The sequence below is a fragment of the Hemitrygon akajei genome, chromosome 13 (genome assembly GCF_048418815.1).
Source record: "Hemitrygon akajei chromosome 13, sHemAka1.3, whole genome shotgun sequence".
In the NCBI taxonomy this organism is placed as follows: Eukaryota; Metazoa; Chordata; class Chondrichthyes; order Myliobatiformes; family Dasyatidae; genus Hemitrygon; species Hemitrygon akajei.
Genome location: NC_133136.1, coordinates 61,607,027 through 61,628,873, shown reverse-complemented (window position 1 = coordinate 61,628,873; position 21,847 = coordinate 61,607,027). Strand labels below are relative to the sequence as shown.

General features: G+C 41.3%; 1 protein-coding gene across 1 annotated transcript in view; it reads left to right on the top strand.

The window, feature by feature from the left end:
• Positions 1-19,249, top strand: part of grxcr1a (glutaredoxin and cysteine rich domain containing 1 a) — a 50,022-nt gene extending 30,773 nt beyond the window's left edge. The window contains exons 3-4 of the mRNA XM_073063959.1: positions 11,842-11,907; positions 17,738-19,249. Of these exons, the coding sequence (XP_072920060.1) occupies positions 11,842-11,907; positions 17,738-17,941 (270 nt within the window). The 3' untranslated portion in view covers positions 17,942-19,249. The remainder of the gene's footprint in view (positions 1-11,841; positions 11,908-17,737) is intronic.
• Positions 19,250-21,847: the final 2,598 nt, after the last annotated feature.

Genomic DNA, 21,847 nt, shown 5'->3' with positions numbered 1-21,847 from the left:
GATAGAAACTGTTCTTGTGCCCGATGGGGTTGGTGGGGGGAGGATGGAGAATATGCAGGGTAGCTGAGGTCTTTGATTATGTTGGTTGCTTTACCTAGGTGGCAAGAAGTGCAGAAGAATCCATGAAGGTGAATCTGGTTTCCAGATGTAATTTTACCCCATTCAACTGAGTTATTGCCCACATTTGATAATTTCCATCTTTTTGCTATTTTATCAGTGCTTCAGCAAGATTGTCTTAATATTCACCCAATTACACTTACTGGTCACTTTATTAGGTATAGGAGGTACAGTACCCAATAATGTGGCCACTGAGTCTGTGCTCATGGTCTTCAGCTGCTGCAGCTCATCCACTTCAAGGTTCAATATCTTGTGCATTCAGAGATGCTCTTCTGCACTCCACTGTTGTAACATGTGACTATTTGAGTTCCTGTCACCTTCCTGCCAGCTTGAACCAATCTGGCCATTGTCCTCTGACCTCTCTCATTAACAGGGCATTTTCGCCCATGGAACTGCTGCTCACTAGCTGTTTTTGCTTTCACACCATTCTCTGTAAACTTTGGAGACTGCCGTATGTGAAAATCACGGGAGATCAGCAGTTTCCGAGATACTCAAACTACCTGTCTGGTACCAGCAATCATTGCATGGTCCAAGTCACTTGGATTACAATTTTTCCCCATTCGGATATTTGGTCTGAACAACAATTGAACCTCTTGATCATGTATACATGAGTCGGTGCCATATGATTGGCTTATTAGATATATACATTAATGTGCAGGTGTATAAATATACTTAATAAAGTGACCTCTGAGTGTATCGTTAATGAATGATTTTAACTATTGATACCACAATGTAAATAGATATTTCTGAAGATTTTTTGTATGACTCTCTCGGGTGACCAATAGAATATTTTTTCTAAGTAGAACATTATACTAATCTTCCTGATTGAAATTGTAGATTTATTAAAGCCATTTTAGTTAGATGTTGTCTCTCATCTCACTTCCTCTATCACACCCAGCCTACAGTGGACTGGAAATTCTATTTCCACCTGATTCCACCTGGAAATCCTTTTGCAACCCAATGCATCCCATTCCCGCCACCTCAATCATTCCTCACTGACAACAGGAGCATGAGTCACGTAATGACATAGTAGCCAAGACAGAGGCTTGGTTAGAGAATGCTGAGTTTGGTTGGGAGAGAGATCTGATGGCTGGAGGATAAAGATCTGGGTCTGGTTTGGGTTGGTGGGGAAGGTAGGAAGCTGAATGGGAATGAAGGAACAGTATCCAAAGTTTGAGTGTGAGGGGCACCCACAGAGAATCAGGGTTTTGTGGAAGGGTTCCTTTGTAAAAATTAGAGAATGGGACCAAGCGTGGTGGAAAGGAAATTGAGGTTTGGGGTTTCAGTGGCTTGTGTAGGTGGCAGGGTGGGTGCTAGGTGTTTTTGGAGATCATGAATTCCATATTGAGCTTCAAGGAATTGGAAGTTTTTTCTAAGGCTTCAGGATCTTCAGAGAGAGTCAATGCATCAGAAGATCTTGAAAGTTTGGGTATTGGATCCTCAGAACAATCTGTGGTGGATTAGATGTTCAAAAGATTGGGAGGTCAGGAACTGGGCCTCACAGTTGTTAGTGAGATCAGGTTGAAATAGTATCTTTTCAAAGGTTGTGGAGAACAGAATAATCAAAAATAGGTATGGGGTATAAGCAGAGGCATCAGTTTGGTGATGCGTCAGTAAGATTTTGCCCAGAGGAGGCCAGTTTAGTTGAAGGTTCCCTATAATGCTCTTAAGAGGGATTTGCATGACAAGTATGACTTGCTTGATATGTAATTGCATCTCATGCAGAGGTGATGCAAAACAACCTAGAAATGGTTGTTATTGTTGATAATTGCAAGGTCGCTCTCTCTGATCACTTTGTATTTTTGCAAGTGCTCCAGTAGTTTCTCCTTACTTATGGACTTGAATAATTATGAATTTCAATAACTTTGCTACTGCATATGTCAGACTGACAATTGTTTCTCCTTTATTAAAAAAATGAAGTTAAATGTGCATGTTTGCAAACTAAAGAAAACTTTCATATTTGTGGTGATTGTGGTGATTGTATCTGCAATCACCTTATCCACTTTCTTTAAAATCAAATGTGGAAATTCCCAGGTCCTGCAAATTCATCAGACATGTGCAGTCATCTTTTCTGATACTGTATACTGGTTTATATTAGGTCTCCGATTCTTGCTCCCTGAGTGGATGAGAGTAGGGGCTGTAGGAAAGATGAGCAACCTAACTGTGGCACCGCAGTTCAGGGAGTCATCCAGGAGGGGGGGAGAGAAGAGAAATGTGGTGGTAATTGGGGATAATATAGTCAGGGGAATAGACAGAGTTCTCTGTTGCGAGGATACAGTGTCCCAAAGGCTGTGTTGCCTGCCTGGTGCCCAGGTTCGGGATATCATATCCGACCTGCAGAGGAATTTGTAGTGGGAGGGGAAAGATCCAGTTGTTGTGGTTCATGTGGGTACAAATGAACATTGAAAGAGGTTCTGTTAAGGGAATTTGAGCAGCTAGGGACTAAATTAAGAAGCAGTACGAAAAAGGTTGTAATCTCTGGATTACTACCTGAACCAAATGCAAATTGGCATAGGGTTAAGAAGATTAGAGAGTTAAATGTTTGGCTCAAGGATTGTTGTGGGAGAAATGGGTTTGAATTCATGGGAAATTGGCGCCATTATTGGGGAGGGAGGGAGCTGTACCAACGGGACGGGATCCACCTGAACCGTGATAGAAACATAGAAAACCTACAGCACAATACAGGCCCTTTGGCCCACAAAGCTGTGCCAAACATGTTCTTACCTTAGAAATTACCTAGGGTTCCTATAGCCCTCTATTGTTCTAAGCTCGATGTACCTATCCAGGAGTCTCTTAAAAGACCCTATCGTGATGGGACCTGGATTCTAGTGAATCACATAACTAAGGCTGTGGATAGGGCTTTAAACTAAATAGTAAGTGGATGGCTTCAACAGAAAAGTAAGAGTGGAGTGAAGAAAAGTCAAGTGCAAAAGCATAAAATATTACAAGATTTTAGAAGCACAATGAGTGTAGGGGCATTTTATTTGAATGTCTGTAGTATTTGAAACAAAGGTCAGTGAACTTGAGGCACAAATCAGTTCAAAGGGGTATGATTTAGTGGCCATTACAGAGACTTGGTTGCAGGGTGGAGAGGATTGTGAATTAAATGTCTAAGGATATCAGGTAATCTGGAAGGATATGCAGGATGGTAAGGAAGGTAGGGTAGTGCTCTTAATTAAAGATGAGGTCAGGACGATAGCAAGAGACACTATAAGGTCTAAGGAGCAGAAGGATGAATCCATCTGGGTAGAGATTACGAATAGTTGTAATAATTGGGAGTTGTCTATTGGACACTGAATAATAACATTACGGTGGCACAGGCAATAAACAGAAATATCTGAGGCAGGTAAGAATGGAACAGCAGTTATCATGGGGGACTTTAACTTGCACATAGATTGGGTGAATCAAGTTGGTTGAGGCAGTCTTCATGGAATGCATTCGTGGTGGCTTTCTTGAACAGCATGTTATTGAACCCACAAGGGAATGTGCTATCTTAGATCTGGTCCTGTGCAATGAGACAGGTAAAATTTGTGATGTTGTAGTTAGGATCCTCTTGGAAAGAGTGATGACTGAGTTTCTCATTCAAATGGAGGGTGCAATAGTTTGATCTAAAACCAGTGTATTATGCCTAATCAATGGAGACTACAATGGGATGAGGGAGGATTTGGCTAGAGTAGACTGGGAACATGGGCTATATGCTGGCACAGTTCAGGAACAGTGGAAGTCTTTCAAAGAGATTTTTCATGGTGCTCAAGGGTATGTTCCAGTTAAAAGCAAAAACAGTAAGGGCGGAGAGAGCTAGTCTTGGATAACAAAGGAAATAAAGCAAGGCATCAAACTAAAAGCTCGTGCTTGCAAAGTTACCAAGAGTAGTGGGAAACTGGAAGATTGGGAAAACTTTAGAAATCAACAAAGAACCACTAAGTGAGCAATGAAGAAAGGGAAGCTAGATTTTGAAAATAAACTAGCACAAAATATAAAAACAGATAGTAAAAGTTTTTATAATTATATAAAGCAGAAAAGGGTGGCTAAAGTGAACGTAGCTCCCTTGGAGGACGAGAAGGGGGAACTGATATTAGGTGATTGGAAATGGCAGAGGTTTTGAATGACTACTTTGTCAGTCTTCACTGTGGAGGACAGGTCTAACATGCCAAAGAGAGATGTTATGGATGTGATGGGAAGTGAGGACCTCAATACAATAGCTATCACTAAAGAGGTAGTGCTGAGCAAACTTGTGGGCCTGAAGATAGATCAATTCCCTAGTCCTGATAGAGTGCATTCCAGGGTATTGAAAGAAATGGCAGAAGTTACAGTGGAGGCCCTAGCAATAATTTACCAAAATTCTCTGGACTCTGGGCAGGTCCTGGCGGATTGGAAGACAGTGCATGTCATGCCACTATTCAAAAATGGATGTAGGCAAAAGGCAGGTAACTATAGACCAGTTAGTTTAAAATCTGTATTTGGAAAAATGCTTAAAGCTATCATTAAAGAAGAAATAGCGAGGCATCTGGAAAGAAATCAGGCAGGTGCTGCATGGATTCAGCAAAGGCAGGTCCTGTTTGGCAAACTTACTGGAGTTCTTTGAGGATATAACAATTGCAGTGGATAGAGGGGGACAGATGGACGCATTTACTTGAATTTCCAGAAGATGTTCAATAAGGTGCCGCATAAAAGATAAGGATGCATAGAGTTGGGGGTGACATATTAGCATGGCTAGAAGATTGGTTAACTAATAGAAAGCAGAGAGTTGGGATACATGGGTGATACTCTGATTGGCAATCAGTGGTGAGTGGTGTGCTGCAGGGGTCGGTGTTGGGCCTGCAACTGTTCATGATATACATGAACAATTTAGAACAGGGGCCGAGTGTAGTGTATCTAAGTTTGCTGATGATACTAAATTGAGTGGAAAAGCAAATTGTGCAGAAATTATGGAGAGTCTGCAGAGAGATATAGATAGGTTAAGTGAGTAGGCAAGGGTCTGGCAGATGGAGTACAGTGTTGGTAAATGCATTGTCATCCACTTTTGGAAGGAAAAATGAAAGAGCAGGTTATTATTTAAATAGTAAAAAATTGCAGCATGCTGCTGTGCAGAGGGACTTAGGAGTGAAACATAGAAACATAGAAAACCTACAGCACAATACAGGTCTTTCGGCCCACAAAGCTGTGCCGAACATGTCCTTACCTGAGGATTTACCTAGTGTTACCCATAGCCCTCTATTTTTCTGAGCTTCACATACCTCTCCAGGAGTCTCTTAAAAGACCCTATTATATCCGCCTCCACTACAGTTGGCTGGCAGCCCGTTCCACAAACTCACCACTCTCTGTAAAAAACACACCCCGACATCTCCTCTGTACCTACTTCCAAGCACCTTAAAACTGTGCCCTCTCGTGCTAGCCATTTCAGCCCTGGGAAAAAGCCTCTGACTTTCCACACGATCAATGACTCTCATCATCTTATACACCTCTATCAGGTCACCTCTCATCCTCCATCACTTCAAGGAAAAAAGGCTGAATACACTCAGACATGAATCATGAAAGGGTGGTTTGCAGGTGCAGCGGGCTATCGAGAAGGCAAATGGAATTTTGACCTTCATTGCTGGTGGGATTGAACTTAAGAGCAGAGAGTTTATGCTGCAACTGTACAGGGTACTGGTGAGGCAGCACCTGGAGTACTGTATGCAGATCTGGTCTCCATACTTGAGGAGGGATATACTGGCCTTGGAGGCGGTGCAGAGGAGGTTCACCAGGTTGATTCCAGAGATGAAGGGGTTAGACTATGAGGAGAGATTGGGTTGTCTGGGACTGTTCTTGCTGGAATTCAGAAGAATGACAGGAGATCTTATAAAAACATATGAAATTATGAAAGGGATAGATAAACTGGAGGCAGGAAAGTTGTTCCCACTGATAGGTGAGACTAAAACTAGGGGACAGAGCCTCAAGATTCGGGAGACTAGATTCTGGGACTGAGATGAGGAGGAACTGTTTTTCTCAGAGAATGGTGAATCTGTGGAATTCTCTGCCCAATGAAGCAGTGGAGGCTACCTCATAAATATAATTAAGACAAGGTTGGATAGATTTTTTGCATGGTATAGGAAATAAGGGTTAAGGGAAAAGGCAGGTAGGTGGAGATGAGTCCATAGCCAGATCAGCCATGATCTTATTGAACGGCAGAGCAGGCTCGACAGGCCAGATGGCCGACTCCTGCTCCTATTTCTTATGGTCTTACATTTTTTTTTGTGACTTCTGGCTCTTTATTAGTGGCTTATTAACATAGAACATGGAACTCTTTGTCCTACGAGTTGTGCTGACTTCTCAATCTAAAAATCAATATAACACTTCTCTCCAGCAGAGCCCTCCATTTCTCTTTCATCATGTACCTAAAAGTCTCTATGTATCTCTCCAGCAGAGCCCTCCATTTCTCTTTCATCATGTATCTAAAAGTCTCTTACACATCTGTCCACATGGAGGTTGATTTTCACTTTTCCATTTTGAGGAGTGACAGACCGAGGGCTTTGATGTTACCTTTATCAAAGGTACTGTAGATCATAGGACCTAGAATAGTACAGCACAGAGCAGACCCTTCAGAAATGACATTGTGCCAAATTAATTAAGCTAATGGCACCTCATCCCTTCTGCCTGCACAGGTCCATTTCACTCCAGTCTGCATATTCATGTGCTTATCTAAGGGCCTCTGTTGTAATGACTTCCAGAAGCACAATCCAACCCCCAGTCTCTGGCAGCAGCATTCCAGGCACCAGCTACTATCTGCGGAAGAATATCTTGCCTTGCACATCTCCTTTGAACCTTCCCCCTCTTGTCTCAAATGCATACCCTCTAGTATTAGACATGTTGACTCTCCTTACTCAAGGAGGTTTTGTCCACATCCAGTTCCATGGGTTCTGAGGTGGCTGGTGAGGCCAGTGTGGGACCTGCACTGTGGCGGCAGGGGAGTGGACTGAGTAGTTTGCACTGTTCAGGTTATAAAGCCCAGGCTTCTGCATACTACTTAGAAGGAGATTTGAGCTTTTTGAAGACCGTTCTCCATCCTGAATTATAATGGACAAAGAATTGCCGTGAGTTGGGAAAGATGTTCTTTTTCCTAAGGAAGCTTTGTAAACATCCTTAAAGTATTTCTACAGACCTCCTGATAACCTCTTGCAGTGATGGAATTCTGAATAGAATGATTATTTTGGGAATCCGGTGTTGGGTAAAGGAATGAAATTATTCCGAGCTTTGATGCTGAGGAAGTTATTTGGAAGAGGATTTTGGTTTACTGCCTCTGGTATGAAAGACTTTGTAGGGCCTGTATTAATGGGATGAGTGTAATGCTTCAAGGTACTTGCTGGTGGTCCACTTCTCTAAAGATTAGGACTATTACTGCCTGGGAGACTTTTGTGCCAAGCTTTAAATCTTGATCTTTGGATATTCTTCTCTTCAAACTGCCAAAGGCTGCACTGGCAGCTGATTGATGCCTGCCTTCCATTGAAAGAAGCTCCCAAGATATATCTATTTCCCTCCACTGGTGCTGCTTGATCTGCTGAATTGTTCCAGCTAAATATTTCTCCCAGCAGTCATTTGTGTCCCCAAGATATGTTAAATGGACATGCTTTTCAGGGTCTCATTATGGACTTCTATTGCTGGGTGAGGGGGGCAGTGTTGCACCTTGGGAAGGGATAGGGAGCCTTTGATTTGCAATGTCATATATTGAGCTCCTCGAAAGCATGATCTGTGGTACCAGAGCTGGTTCTTCATGAGATAGGTGATATGGTGAGGGAGGTGAGAGGATGGCAATTTGGCTGTAGTTCCTGATGAAATGGTGGTAGCAGTTGGAGAAGCCCAACAAGTGCTGTAGCTATTTGAAGGAGAGAGGTCGGGGCCATTCAATGATGGTATGTACTTTCTCTGGTTCCATGGCCTTGGGGTGAAAGGGCATCACCGAGAAGGAAATGACTGGGGTGTGAAACTGGCATTTTTCTAACAGTGCGGTTGCTTTTTAAGGAGGTGCTGAAGGACTGAACGGACGTGACAGATGCCATCTTGTAGAGTCCTTGTCATTGAGGTAGATGAACACATACTTGTGTAGCATTTCTTGGAGGATTTCATTAATGAAGACTTGGAAAACGGCTGGAATGTCCAAATAGCTTCATCGAGTCTTTGTAGTGGTCAGTGGGTGTTATAAGTGCCATCTTCCATTTATCTCTGTGGCGGATGCAGGTCAGATTGTACAAGGTTTTTAGAGCTAGGGTTGATGATGATCTGGGCCCCGCAGAGTATTTAGAATGCACTATCCAGCAAGGAGGAGCAAGGTAGCAGTTCTTCGTGGTGATCTTGTTGAGTCCATGGTAGTCAATGCAGACTCCCCATCATTCTTTTTGACAAAGAAGAATTCTGCACGGCTCAGAGCTGGGATGGTCGAATGGAGCCACGCTGTCGCACTTCGATGATGTAGTCGTTCATGGCTTGTGACTCAGGAGGGAAGAGGGAGAAAGGGCAACCCTGGGGAGTGGTGAAGCCAGGAACGAGGTCGATTGCACAGTCGTGTGGTCTGCGAGGCAGCAGAGTGCTGGCCTCCCTTTTACTTAAAGCGATGGCTAAGTTTTGGTATTCCTGTGAGAGTTTGGTGAGATCAAGGGTCTTTTAATTCCCACGAATTTATGGGGTGATTTATGGGCGGGTGGGCCCACAACTCCACAGTGAACCAGATGACCAGGCAAAGTGAGGGTTGTGAGTGAAGAGCCAGGGGCAACCCAAGACAGGGGGAGTGTTGGGTGAGTCGATAAGGAGGAATTGGATGAACTCAGAGTGCTCTCCAATGTTCATGTGCACAGGCCGTGTGCACGTTCTGACCATCTCAGACCCCAAGTCAATGGCTTTGATGCATGAGGGGTGAAAAATACGCTTGGTAGGGAGTCCAAGCTGCACATTCAGAGTCTGGTCCCAAAAGCCTCCTGTGTGCGTAAAGCCTTCGCGGTATGGAGTCCCCTGAAGAATGAATGACAGTTAACTGTTGGAACCCCAAAGCCCCACGCCAACTCCCCCCTCCCATGCGTAAGCTGCAGCAAAGCAACAACCCCCCCACCAGCAAAAAAAAAGCATCGGCACCCCTCACTGAATGCTCAAGCGTGCAGCAAAGCATCAATTAAGACAGAGACTTGCAGTACCCCAAAGACTACTCACTCACCTGGTAATTCGATGTACCCTAGGCTCTCTCTCTCCCTAATAAGGGAAAAATGAGGTGTGCCCGTTTCACAGTGAGAGGGGAAACGTAACAAAATTACTCACTGATTTATGTGTTAAAAGTCTGTTGCATCTCTCTTTCCGAGCTCTGTGCCCCAAGAACTCGGGTCTCTGGCACACAGCCAGCTCGCTGCTATCGATCTTCCGTCTCCCAAGACACATCAGGCGGTGGCACTGACCTTGAATCAACTCGTCTCCAGAGCCATGAAAATCTGGCACCCTGAAGGTGCGTTAGTCTTCCAGACTGCATCCCTGGCATATCGAAAAGCAGCCGGTCGTGAGGCCCTGAGAGTGGGTCCCATTTCCGCAAAGAACCGAAGTCAGCGTGTAACTCCAGGTCAGGGTATTCGAAAGAACCTTGAAAGGGAAAAGAAGAGATATCAATGATACAAATAGAGCTGTTTCCGAAGATGCAAGCAAACGAGTCACCGTTAGGCGCCATCATCCTCCTAAGGTCCAGCCAATGGGATTTAGTAGAATTGTTAACAGTTCTATTTGTTGCCCACAAAGCATTGCCGTGTCTCGCCAGTGCCACATCTTCTGACATTTTACTTCAGTTTCCTCCCACATCCCAAAGATGTACAGTTTGGTAGGTTAACCAGCCATTGTAAATTGCCCCACTGTAGAGGGGAGGTAGAATTAGGGAGGAGAGATGAAGAATGAGGGAATTAGTGTAGGGTTAGTGTAAATGATGGTTTGATGGTAGCCAGAGTCAGCTTCCATTCCATCTGTCTATATAACTCTAATAGTCTCAGCAATACAGTTTCAGCAATACATGTAGTAGAATGGACCTACATTTCTGAGCGAAGCCAAACCTGTGAAGGATTCTTCATAATCTCTCTTAGCCTAAGAGTTAAAGGCATTTATATCACACTGTAAACATTTAAGATGATTTTGAATGATTCTATAAAATCAGTATGCCAAATATTACACTCAGAAATAAAAGCTACTGTACACTTTGTAAAGATTACATTCTGTGCAATTTTGATGCAAGTGGAGCTGTGCTGGAGCAGTAGAAAATCAAAAGGAAATTGGAGGGAGATATTACATCAGGACTAATGTGGAATAGTTAAATCAGATATTGGCAACATTCAATATTAGTGCGCATGGAACGCGCTTCATTTTCTGAGAACTCCCCCTCACTGAGATAGTTCAAGTTAGTCAGTGAGAAGGTGCTAATCAGTAGCTGGGCATTCTTGTACAGGGAAGGAGATTCAGAGGAGGACTTTCAAGACCACCTCCACACGATTTGTAAAAGCTGTTTACAACACAGTTGTCAGCCAACTATAATTAAATCAGTCTGCAGGAAGTAACAAACTGATATATTGATCACTGTGATGAAAGAAAAGATGAAGGTGTGGACAATTTCCTGGCATGTGAATATGCCATTATTTTATGCTTGTATTTGTTCTTAAATGTACTTTTAAAGAATGGAGATAAAAATAATTTATCTCCGAATTTATGTTCTGAAACAAGTAAAAATGTCTGTTTGCAGAATTGATTACATCTTGCAGCACAGGTATGTGGTACTTAACCATGCAATATAACTAGATGGCCCAGCATAAAAGAATTTCCACCTACTACAATAACAATTGCATGTAACCGCTGTAATGATGATGCCACTCATGTGTGATAGAACTATTATTGCAGATAAATCAGCAATTCATGTATACATCACAGTACTGCAGAAAAGTTATCAAAATAATGAAAGGAAAAACAAACTGAAGGGATCCCTAGAATGCTAGCAAGCTATGCAAATAAACATCAGCTGCAATTCTGCATTTCCTTATCTTGATCCTTTTTCTCTGTCTGGATCAGTAGGGTCAACAGCTGAAATAAGACTGCAGGCCAGAGTTAGTGAGGCAACAAGAAGCATATTTCACACAACAGAAATATTCTGGCCACCCTGCCAGAAAATGGAAGTGAAGACTGCACTGAGCTTAACCGTGGCTCTCCTGCAGTTAAGCAAAGTGTTGACATGCTCTGGCTTGGCTTGTGATGCACCATCAATAACTCTAGGAGACTGGAAGTGAACGATAGGCTTTTATTAACAGTGAAAAGGGAGCATGACATCTCAGAGACTGAGGGAGGAGCAGTGCCCCAATCGCCTTTATACAGGGGTCTGTGGGAGGAGCCACAGGAGCAGTCAGCAGAAGGGCGTGTCCAGACAGGTATACATAGTTTACCACAGCTTGTACCAATAGAGTGAGGCAAAATATCGTCAAAACCTTAGCAGGAATCATTGACTTCTGAGGAAGAAAGGAGGGAGGAAGCACAAGGGGAGTATATTGGCAAACAAATGTACACTAAGAATGTTTAACTCTTTTGTCTATATTCTTAAAACAAATTAGCTATAATTATCAGCCTGCTGATGTGTACAGTGCAAAATGAAACTAAATTAGTCCATTTAAAAATGATCAATACTTATGAATTTTGGGGATTTGATGTGAAGCTTCTCAGAGCTACTGTGCATTTATTTGCTAACAGGGTGCAGAGAAAATATTATCAATGAATGAATCAGGAGACCTGCAAGATCTCTTAACAAAGATTGAGGTAAATATATTTTTAAACAAAAATAGCATGCTTTAGGTTTAGACAACTCATAGATTTGTTAACATGCTTGTATTGTTTCCTGCTAATGCAATCTCAGAGTTCAGTACTGAATTGCAGATTGTAATCTGTAGATTGCTTATTGGATTTTGATGGCTTTAATATCTACTCTTGTTTTTGTTTTTTGGCCCTATTTATTATGCAGACAATATTAGTTAACCCCTTCTATACTGCATACTATCTGTTTCTTTTCTCTCGATGCTTTTAAATAAAATTAACGTAATGAGCTTTTATGGTTTTTCCACTAACCGACATGATTTCAGACCTTAAAACTATTTAGAGTTTAAAATATGCACTGTGATCCATTGACCATTAATTTGAAAAAACATTCATATAATTATGATGACCCAGACCCAGAGTAGCTGAATATGATAATACCCAAGGAATGTGAGAATGCCTGGGACATGATTTTATGGCCAATGTCAATCTTGTTCCTTTTATCTGAACAGCAGGTGGTCAAATTGAAAGGGCAATTTTGGAGTTGATCTGCAGTGGGTAAAAATTGTGGGCAGGGCATAATTTTGGACACCCTTTGCAGGATATAGAAGTTCCGAGCTGGACTGGTGGATAAGAAAAATAATTTTGATAGGTGGTAGATCAAAGATAAAGCTTGGTCATGAGAGAGAATATGAAAGTGGATGGCAGGGATGATGGTTACAAAGGTAGAATAGGGAGTGGACAAAGGGCCTCTCAAAGTCAATAATATAGCAATGATTTTTGTCATCCAAAATTAACGTGAACCAGGCATAATTACTATAAACTGATTGGATCAAGGTGTACACTAAGCAGGCTTCTGCTTTGCTACACTTGTGAAGCAATCTGAGCTTGCAGATGGTCAGAAATTGTGAACACTAGCTGCCTCATCAGTAGCAGCAGCTTCTACCTGGACCAAGGCAGCTGCTGCACAGGAGCTTTAAATCTGGTAAACTGGACTCAAATCACACAGCAGTCCCTCAAGAAAAGTTTCCTGTCCACTTGTGGCTTCCCATTTCCTCATCACAACCACTGTGGAGGGAATTAAATGTAGAGAAGCACAATAAATCCTGATCATAGTAAATGGCAGGGCAGGCTTGAGGGAGCAAGTAGCCGTCTCCTGCCCCTAATTTCTTATCCAGCATGCGAGCTGCTAACACAAGCTTTCACTTTCTTTCTGGACGGTCCAGAGTGCGCTCGTGACTGAGGACTCACCAGATGGAAAAAGATCATAGAATACAGAAAACACAGCACAGGTACAGGACTTTCAGCCCATGTCATATTGCACTAATTAATCTTGCATCACATAATTAAAACAACCAGCCCCTCAGAGATCCTTCTGTCTCCTGTCTGCAAAATGCCAAGAGCTAATCTGGTGGATGTGAGTGTCAGGTGCAGGGAAATAACATCTACCTTGCCATTGCAGCTCTGTCAGCAACATACCTTGCACATGGAATGGCCGAGGCCTGTTCATATTAGAGGGTGGAGGACAGAGATGGGGGTCACACTTCTACGACTGTATGGGACTGACAAGATTGTGGAATGAGAGGAAAGTGGGATTTGAGTGGTTTACAGGAATACACGTGGCTGAGCCCAGCATAACAACATTCTCCCCTGAGATTTGGGCGTGGAAGCATCTCCCACTTAATACCAGCTGCCCCAACACCCCCCCCACCCCAACAGTCTACCATTGCAACCTCTGCAAAACAGAGGGAAGAATGTTAGTGAGGGAGTTACAGTATTTATGGATATTGCTACCGTGGTGAACACCTGTAAGTGAGTGAAAGGTTTGACATATAACTATGAGTGTTGGAACAGAGGTAAATATGTGACTGCACGCACTAAACTGGCACTCCCACTGAACTTCAATTAGATGAGCTTGCTCACTAACACTGGGACTGGGTACAATGGGCATTAATCTCTCTCCATCTCTGGCCCATGTGCTGAAAGTTCTCCTCTCCCTCCAGTGCTGCCAGTTGGTTCTCATTCCTCTCTAATGGGCATAAGAGCTTCCCGCAACAGCTGGATTCAGAGATTCTGAATTCAACTGACTTTATAAATCACTCAGGCATGCCTGGAAACCATTATCACAGCTGAAACCTTCATAACGTAGTTTGAGGCAATGAGGACTATCTGTGCCAATTGACCTTTTCACATTAAGGACCAACAGGGTATATCATTACGCTGCTACTAGTTAATCAGAGTATGTTAGGCAGATAATGCCAAATTAATGTACAGGGGCATGCAACCAAGGATTCTAAAACTAAGGATATACTGCAGCTGTTGGGTGGTCATTGCTGGTCCATAGTTAACAGAATATATTGAATATGTTACACAGTGCAACTTGATTTTGGAAATCTGCAAAATGAGGCGGCAACAGCTGCTCATGAAAGCAGTTTCGGAAAATGAACACAAATCATGAATTGAAATTAAAGTCGTGTGTTTACTGAACATAGCAGAGCTATATTTAGACTTCGCTAAACAGCAGAAGGCACATTTAGCAGCTTTACCATAGTCAAGGAATTTCACAGTGAATCATGCTTACTGGGGCTTAATATAATAACCACTGGCATACAACCTGAGGCTGTCAGTACAAAATGCTGGCAAGTAAACATACAACTTCCTCAAAGACTAATTCCGAATCAAACAGCAAAAAGCTTTACAATTCAAAATGAGTCAGCACCTGCAAGGCTTTGATCTGCTTAGATTTGATTGCAGTGTGCATAAATGAGAAAGAGGGAGAGAGAGGGGGGGAGAGAGAATTTTACTGACAACAAAATGCCTTTGAGCATTGGCTATAGTGCATGGTGCTTGCTACCTTCTCTAGCAGTTCTGACGGTGGCATAGATAGGATAGGTGATAGGAATCATTCTCTTAGCACAGTGGAATCTAGAACCATTGGACACAGGTTTAAGATGGGAGAGGAGAAATATAAAGGAGATTTGAGGGTTATATTTGAACCAAGAGGGTGAAGAAACAAGTTGTCCGAGGAGGTAGTGGAGACAGATACAGGTACAGCACATAAAGGTGTTTAGGCGGGTAATTGGTTAGGAGATGCATAGAGTGGTGAGGTCTAATTTGGACGAATGGGATAAATGTTGATAGGCATGAACAATCTGGCCTAATGTCTCATTCCTATGCTGCACATTACTATGACTCCATGATTCAAGGTATTACTGTCGATGGGCAATTTAAATCAAAAGTTTTGATTGATAGAGCACAGAAAAGGCCCTTTGGCCCATCATCAACATCTATAGCACTCATTTATACCTCTCATTTACCTACATTAGGACAATTGATTTCTATGCCTTTCCAATTCTAAAACTTCTGTAAAACTTCTTAACCGTTTTGAAAGTTCCTGCCTCTGCCACTTCCTCAGGCCCTTCCACATTCCAATCACTCTTGTGAAATAATTCCCCCTGAGATCTCCTCCCTGTCACCTTCAACTCATGTTGTACATTCATAGGCGGTGAAGTTAGAATCCCTAAAGTTTGCAGACCTCTGTGGCTGTCAGATGTTTACCTCAAGTAACAGTTTTCTGTTCATTTCAAAGGTTTTGCTTTAGTAGCAGTTTATAGCTGTTACTCCATACTAATAGACGTGAGATTTAGAATGTTAACAATGCTTCCTTTGACAAAATCATTTTGCATTTTATGCACTACAAATATTAATTATTAGGTGCTGTCCATCATATTAGCAGGGTGTTTGACTTGTCCTTGGTATTTTTAAGGATATCCAGGAATGTTTATACAGTTTCGGCACCACATTAGGCACCACGGTAGTGTAGTGGTTAACACAATGCTATTACAGCTTGGAACGTTGGAGCTTAGAGTTCAGTTCCGGTGCTGTTTATTAGGAGTTCATAAATTTTCTGTGACCACATGGGTTTTCTCTGGGTGTTTCAGTTTCTTCCAATAGTCCAAGGACAAATCAGTTACTAGGTTAATTGGTCATTGTAAACTGTCCATGATTAGACTGGGGTTAAATAGGTGGGTGGCTGGGTGGTGTGGCTCAGTGGGCTAGAGGGTCTGTTCCCCACTGTATCTTTAAATAACACAAATCAGTAACAATTTTCCTTTACTTAGGAAAGGATTGGTAAATTATGCAATAAGTTAATTGAAAACTTAGCCAAGAATTTAATTGTGCATTACATGTAGGAATAATGCAGTGACTATTTTAAAGAATACTAGAAAGTCTTTGGTTCTGAAATGTAGCCTGATGATGATTTAAATTTCCTTTGGGATTAAATAAATGATAAGGTAGTCAGTCACCTTCAGTGAAACAACCAGCAAACAAAAGGAAGATCTCTTCATCCATAACATAATTAGGCAAAAAGGCATACTGTGATAAGATAAGAAATTCTGAAGAAAACAACTGTTGCTAGAGAGCTGTCAGACAATATTTTCAGAGTATAAAACAGAGTGACTTTATGGGCTGAGAATCCTTTGCTTTATCTAAAAGCAGCAGGGAATTGAAAAGCCAAGGAATAGTAGAGCGCAGAGTTCTTTTGCCAACTGTCTACTTTAATTTTACTAACCAGAGAATTGTTAAGACAACTCAGACAAATTCATGTTCAGCACTGCTGGTCTAGTCTAGTGCCACACATGCTTTTAGTGTATTTATCATACAGAACATGACATTTACTATGTTCCTTGAAGAATGGAAATTATGCAATTGGTCTACAGTTAGTACTAAATAATGCAAATATAAAATGGGGGAGTGATATCACAGAGTCTTTGAACTAATCCTTAAGGAAAATAAAGAGAAATTCTACAATTGCATCTTTTAAATTTTCCCTGTGGCTCATCACTCTTGCCTCGAGAGCTTTTTGTGAGAATGAGATGATCTCACTCCTCCTTTCCTCTGTAACATCCTGCAGCATTACAACCCTCTTAGACTGCCTGTTTCTTCACTTCTACACTGCTGTGCACCTCAGCTTCTTTGCTTTGCCACCAGTAGCCATCCTTTCAGCAATCTAAACCCTTCTGAGGTTCTCTTCCTGCACATCACCATCTCCTTCTCTTTCTTATACACTTCCTGTGAACTAAATCCTTAAGCGAGCTTTGGTAAATTATGCTATTATTCCATTCTTTAGCCTGAAATTTGACCATTTTCTTGCTTGATATTGTAGAATATTTATCATGTTAACTATACTCAGAAGGAAACTGGGTACGTATTTGAAAGTAAAAGTTACAGTGCGAAGGTGGGTGGGGAAGTGGGACCAGTATAAGGCATGGAATCAATGGGCCAAATGTCCTCCTTATTATACATCCATGTTAAACAAAAGATTTTTTTCTTGAATTGTTAAGAATAAAATTGAATATGATCAATCAGTTGGGAGTGATATTAGCTTATCCATCTACATGTGAATTGTTTATTGATACAACTAGCTGGGCACTTGGACTTGATGGATAATGTGCTGCTCCTCATATCTATTACATAATTAGATATCAAACAGACTGTAATAAGAGCCTCTAGTTGTTGTCAAGCACATCTTCATACCATGAATTAATTTCCTTTATAACACCCAACTAGCAGAAACATATCACCATTTCCCATATTCTAAGTACAATCCTCCCTGCAGCTCCAGACAATAGCAATGTTTATTTGCTATCTTGTTTGAGACAAAGATAAATTTGAACAATGCTCTTGAGATCTTTTAGGGTTGAATTTGTTCTCTGATGGTAATTTTAGTCGCTTCTTCTCTGAGTGAAGCTATGTGCCTATATTTTTTTAGACATTTTCAAACCAAAGGCACGATACTAAAAGTACCGTATGTATTTATCTGTTTTTCTTTTAGAAAGTCCAGCACCCACTGGAGTGTTCAGCTTGTGGAGGTTTTGCATTTGTTCCGTGTTCAGTGTGCCATGGGAGCAAGATGTCCGTGTTTCGAAACTGCTTCACTGATTCCTTTAAATGCCTTAAATGTACCTCTTGCAATGAAAACGGATTACAGCATTGCAGGCTCTGTGTGAAGTCAAACTCCCATCATCACAGAAAATAACATTCTAAAGGCACTTGCCATGGCTCGACAGTAAATGTGTCCATAGGATCCTGCCTTGTCTGATCTTAATTCCAGCACACTAATTAACTGCAATGGAAATTAAAATCCCAATTGCCACTCTGCTTTGGTTGGAAGAGCAAGATAAATAAAAATCATTAGGAACTAAACTGTGAGTTGCCTATTCCGAAAATTAAACTTGATTTGTATTTTGGGGCAAAGTGGGTTACATTTTGCCTCCCACCTGCTTCATCTTCATTCACAAAACCTTTCAAACGTTAAGTGCAAACATTGTTGTTCATTTCTTTTGTTGAGAGGCATCAACAGGGCATTGGGAGTGTTCGTGTAGTTAAAAAAGCTGAATAGAGACTACAAATCACAAGTAATATACAACACTGAAATTTTTAATGGAACTGTAAAAGGACAAATAAAGGAAACCATAAGAAATCTATGAGAAGTACTTTTATTTGGACTGGTTGAGTCTTTTTTTCCATCCAGTTAACTTATATTTTTTCTCAAAATATGTGGATAAATTAACTATATCTAACTATGGACTTCCTTACCGTTAAGCCATTGGCGTTTAAGGGCAGCAATGAAGTTTCTCTATCATTGTCTGTACAGAAGTATTCTTCATTGCTATTTTTAGAACAATAGTTTTTTGACCAGTCAGGGTTGTTAACCCTGAGCTGAACCCCTGAATCTGGCGAACCGGTGGACCACTCTTAGTCTGGCCTCTACCCTTTGACCTGTTTGGCAATGGTTACCCTACCAAGAGCTAAAGCCCAAGGCCCTGATTTCAGCTAACATAGCTCTCCAAGTCTTTAAGGCACACAAAGCTCCAAACCATACAACAAGGTTGTGGTCCTCTTGGAGGGACCATGGACTAGTACTCCTTCAATTTAGTATGTGATGTGTGCCACCTCCTCCACACACGTACAACTTTTACAGTATAGTCAAGGTAGAACACTCAGTATAGACTAAAACAATAAATCCTTTCTCATGCTTTGTGGGTTTTCTTGGCAAAACCAATCAGTGTTCATCGCTCATTTCCTAATTGCTTTTGACTGAATAGTTGGCTAAACCGTTTCAGGATACAGCTAAGTGCAAATAATATTGCGGTAAGGCTGGAGTCATAAGGAAACTGGACTGGATAAGGTCAGCAGTTTTCTAAAGGACATCCATTAGTCAGGTGTTTTTTTTAACAGGAGTCTGGTAGTTTGTTTGGCCCCATTACATTTTGATTTCAGGTTTATTGGAAAATTTCCAAGCTGAGATGCCAATATTTGAACCTATGTCTCCAGATTATAAGTATCGGCTTCTGGGTCAATAATTTAGTTACATAACTGTTGTGTATGTAATATTTCAGTTGTATTTGAGTAATATTCTAAATATATCAATTGATTAAGCATTCTTGTGTTTTTTAATAATTTATTATGAGTTATATGTATAAGTATGTGAATGGCATACACTAACATGTCATATGTGGGAGCCTCACGTAGAGTAAAAACACAATTAACTTACACATAGTCCAGACTCCCATCTTGTTCTTTTAATTAGTTTTATGTTTTGGAATGTAAAAAAAACGTAACAGTGGCAACAAAGAAGTTTTAAACAAACCTGAGACAACTACCAACCTGTTGAAGAGCAGCAAGAAGTCTGAGTTAAGAAAAATGTAGCAAGATGTTCAAATTTTAAAAATGCATGAGAGAAACAGTTGAGTTTAAAAAAAAAGACGCGTACACAGGTTGATCAACAGTGAGTACCAGATGACAATAATCATAAGTAAAAGAAAGCAGAAATGGCTGGCTACATCAGAGAGATAGGATCATTTGATTGCAAAAAAAACAACTGGCTCATGTATATTGAGTGAACTGTGCAGTATTTTGAAGCAAATAAAATAGCCAATGAGAAGCGAGTGGCAGCTTTGCTAAGTGCATTGGGGTTAAAAGCAAACAGTTTGCTTAGGACTTTTACTGCTCCAACCAAACCCACCGAAATGAGCTTTGTTGATATCATGAAAGTAATACAGGAACATATGGAACTGAAACCACTGTTGATTGCAAACTGCTTTAAGTTTCACAAGTGGAATCAAAAGGAAGGGGAGTCCATTACAACTGATGTAGCTGAATTCAGTAAGTTGTCTGTGCATTGTCAGTTCAATAATTGGCTTAATGTTGCACTGAGAGATTAATTTGTGGAATCTTACAAGAACACATTCAAAAATGGCTCCAAACTGAATCACAACTTACATTTAAAAAACAGTTGAAATCACTGTATCAGAGGAGACAGCAGACAGAGACACAGTCAGGAATGAAATTGAGCATCAACAAAATTACAATGTTCAAATGGAAACCTGTCTGGCTGAACAGAATGTGTTACCATTGTGGCAGAGACTCACTTACACAGACCAAGGCAGGCTTAAAGGTGAAACTTGCAGAAAATACAATAAGGTAGGACATATACATGAAGCATGTCAAGCAGACAGAAATAAATGGACTGTACAGGGAAGAGAAGAAGATAAAAAGTCAAGTTGCTGTTTCAAAAAGAGCACTAATCTGCATGCTGTTGATGAAAAATCTGATAATGATGAGAGTGACATAGGACTAGGTAGCCTTGAGATTTACAATGTGAGAACTAACAAGTGACAAGCAGTATGGCTTACCCCAGAAGCAAATGGTAAATTAATTAAAATGGAATTGGACACTGGCTCAGCTGTTTCAGTTATACAATTTGAACTACATTTCAAAGATACTAAACTGAAGCCTGCACATGCGCAACTAAGAAGATATGCAGGAGAAAAGATCACTCTTGTGGGAGTGACGTTCATACAGTCAAATACAACAACCAGCAAGCCACATTGGGCTTGTATGTGTCATAAACAGAAAGGCCAGCATTATGGGGATGTTTGTGGTCAAGACAACTGCAAATTGATTGGAGATCCATCCACCATTTGCATACCACATCCCCTGTAAGAGAGTCAACTGAGAGTGAATTAAGAAAGGTACTGGATGATGCCACAGCAGTGTTCAGGAATGGCACAGAAAAACTCACACATATCAAGAGTAAAATAGTGTTAAGTGAAAATGCCACACCAAGTTTTACAAAGCTTTACCATCCGTGATAAAGTAGCCAGTGAGCTAGATCTCATGGAGCTGAAGGTTGAAAGGAGTCCATGGGCAACACCAGTGGTCCCAGTAGACAAGAAGGATGGGTCTGTCAAGATCTGTGGAGATTTTGATGTCACCATCAATCTAGTACTGGAAGTAGACTAATACCCTGTGCTTAGGATAGAGGAAATCTTTGCAAACCTTTCTGGAGGAAATACTTCTGCAAAGCTGAGACCTACCTACAGATGAAGATGGAAGAAAAGTCCAAAGCGTTTCTCACCATAAACACTCACAAGGATCTTTGTCACTATAATAGGTTAATAATAAGTACAGTGGCATCTGCACCTGTACTTCGGCAGAAAACTATGGAGCAGGTGCTGCAAGGCTGCCCAGGCACTCAGTGTTACCTGGATGACATCATTGATACCAGTAAGGATGATAAGAAACACCTCCAAAATGTCAAGACAGTGTTAAAAAAGATTAGAAGATTATGGGCTCAGATCACAATGCAGTGTGTGAATTCTTTAAACCAACCTTCACTACTGTGGTCAGACCATCAACTCACAAGAATTATACAAGTGTGCTGAGAAAATTCAAGCAATGGTAGATGATGCCCCATGTCACATTTGCAGATTTTTTTAGGATTTGTCAATTTCTGCAACAGGTTCCTGCCAAACCTGGCTACACCGCTCCAGCCACTGAACTCATGAAGAAAGGGTAATAGACAAAGCAGTGTGGGGTGGTTTTCGAAAAGTGGTCACATCAGACACTGTACTCATACATTATGATCCACCTTGTCCAT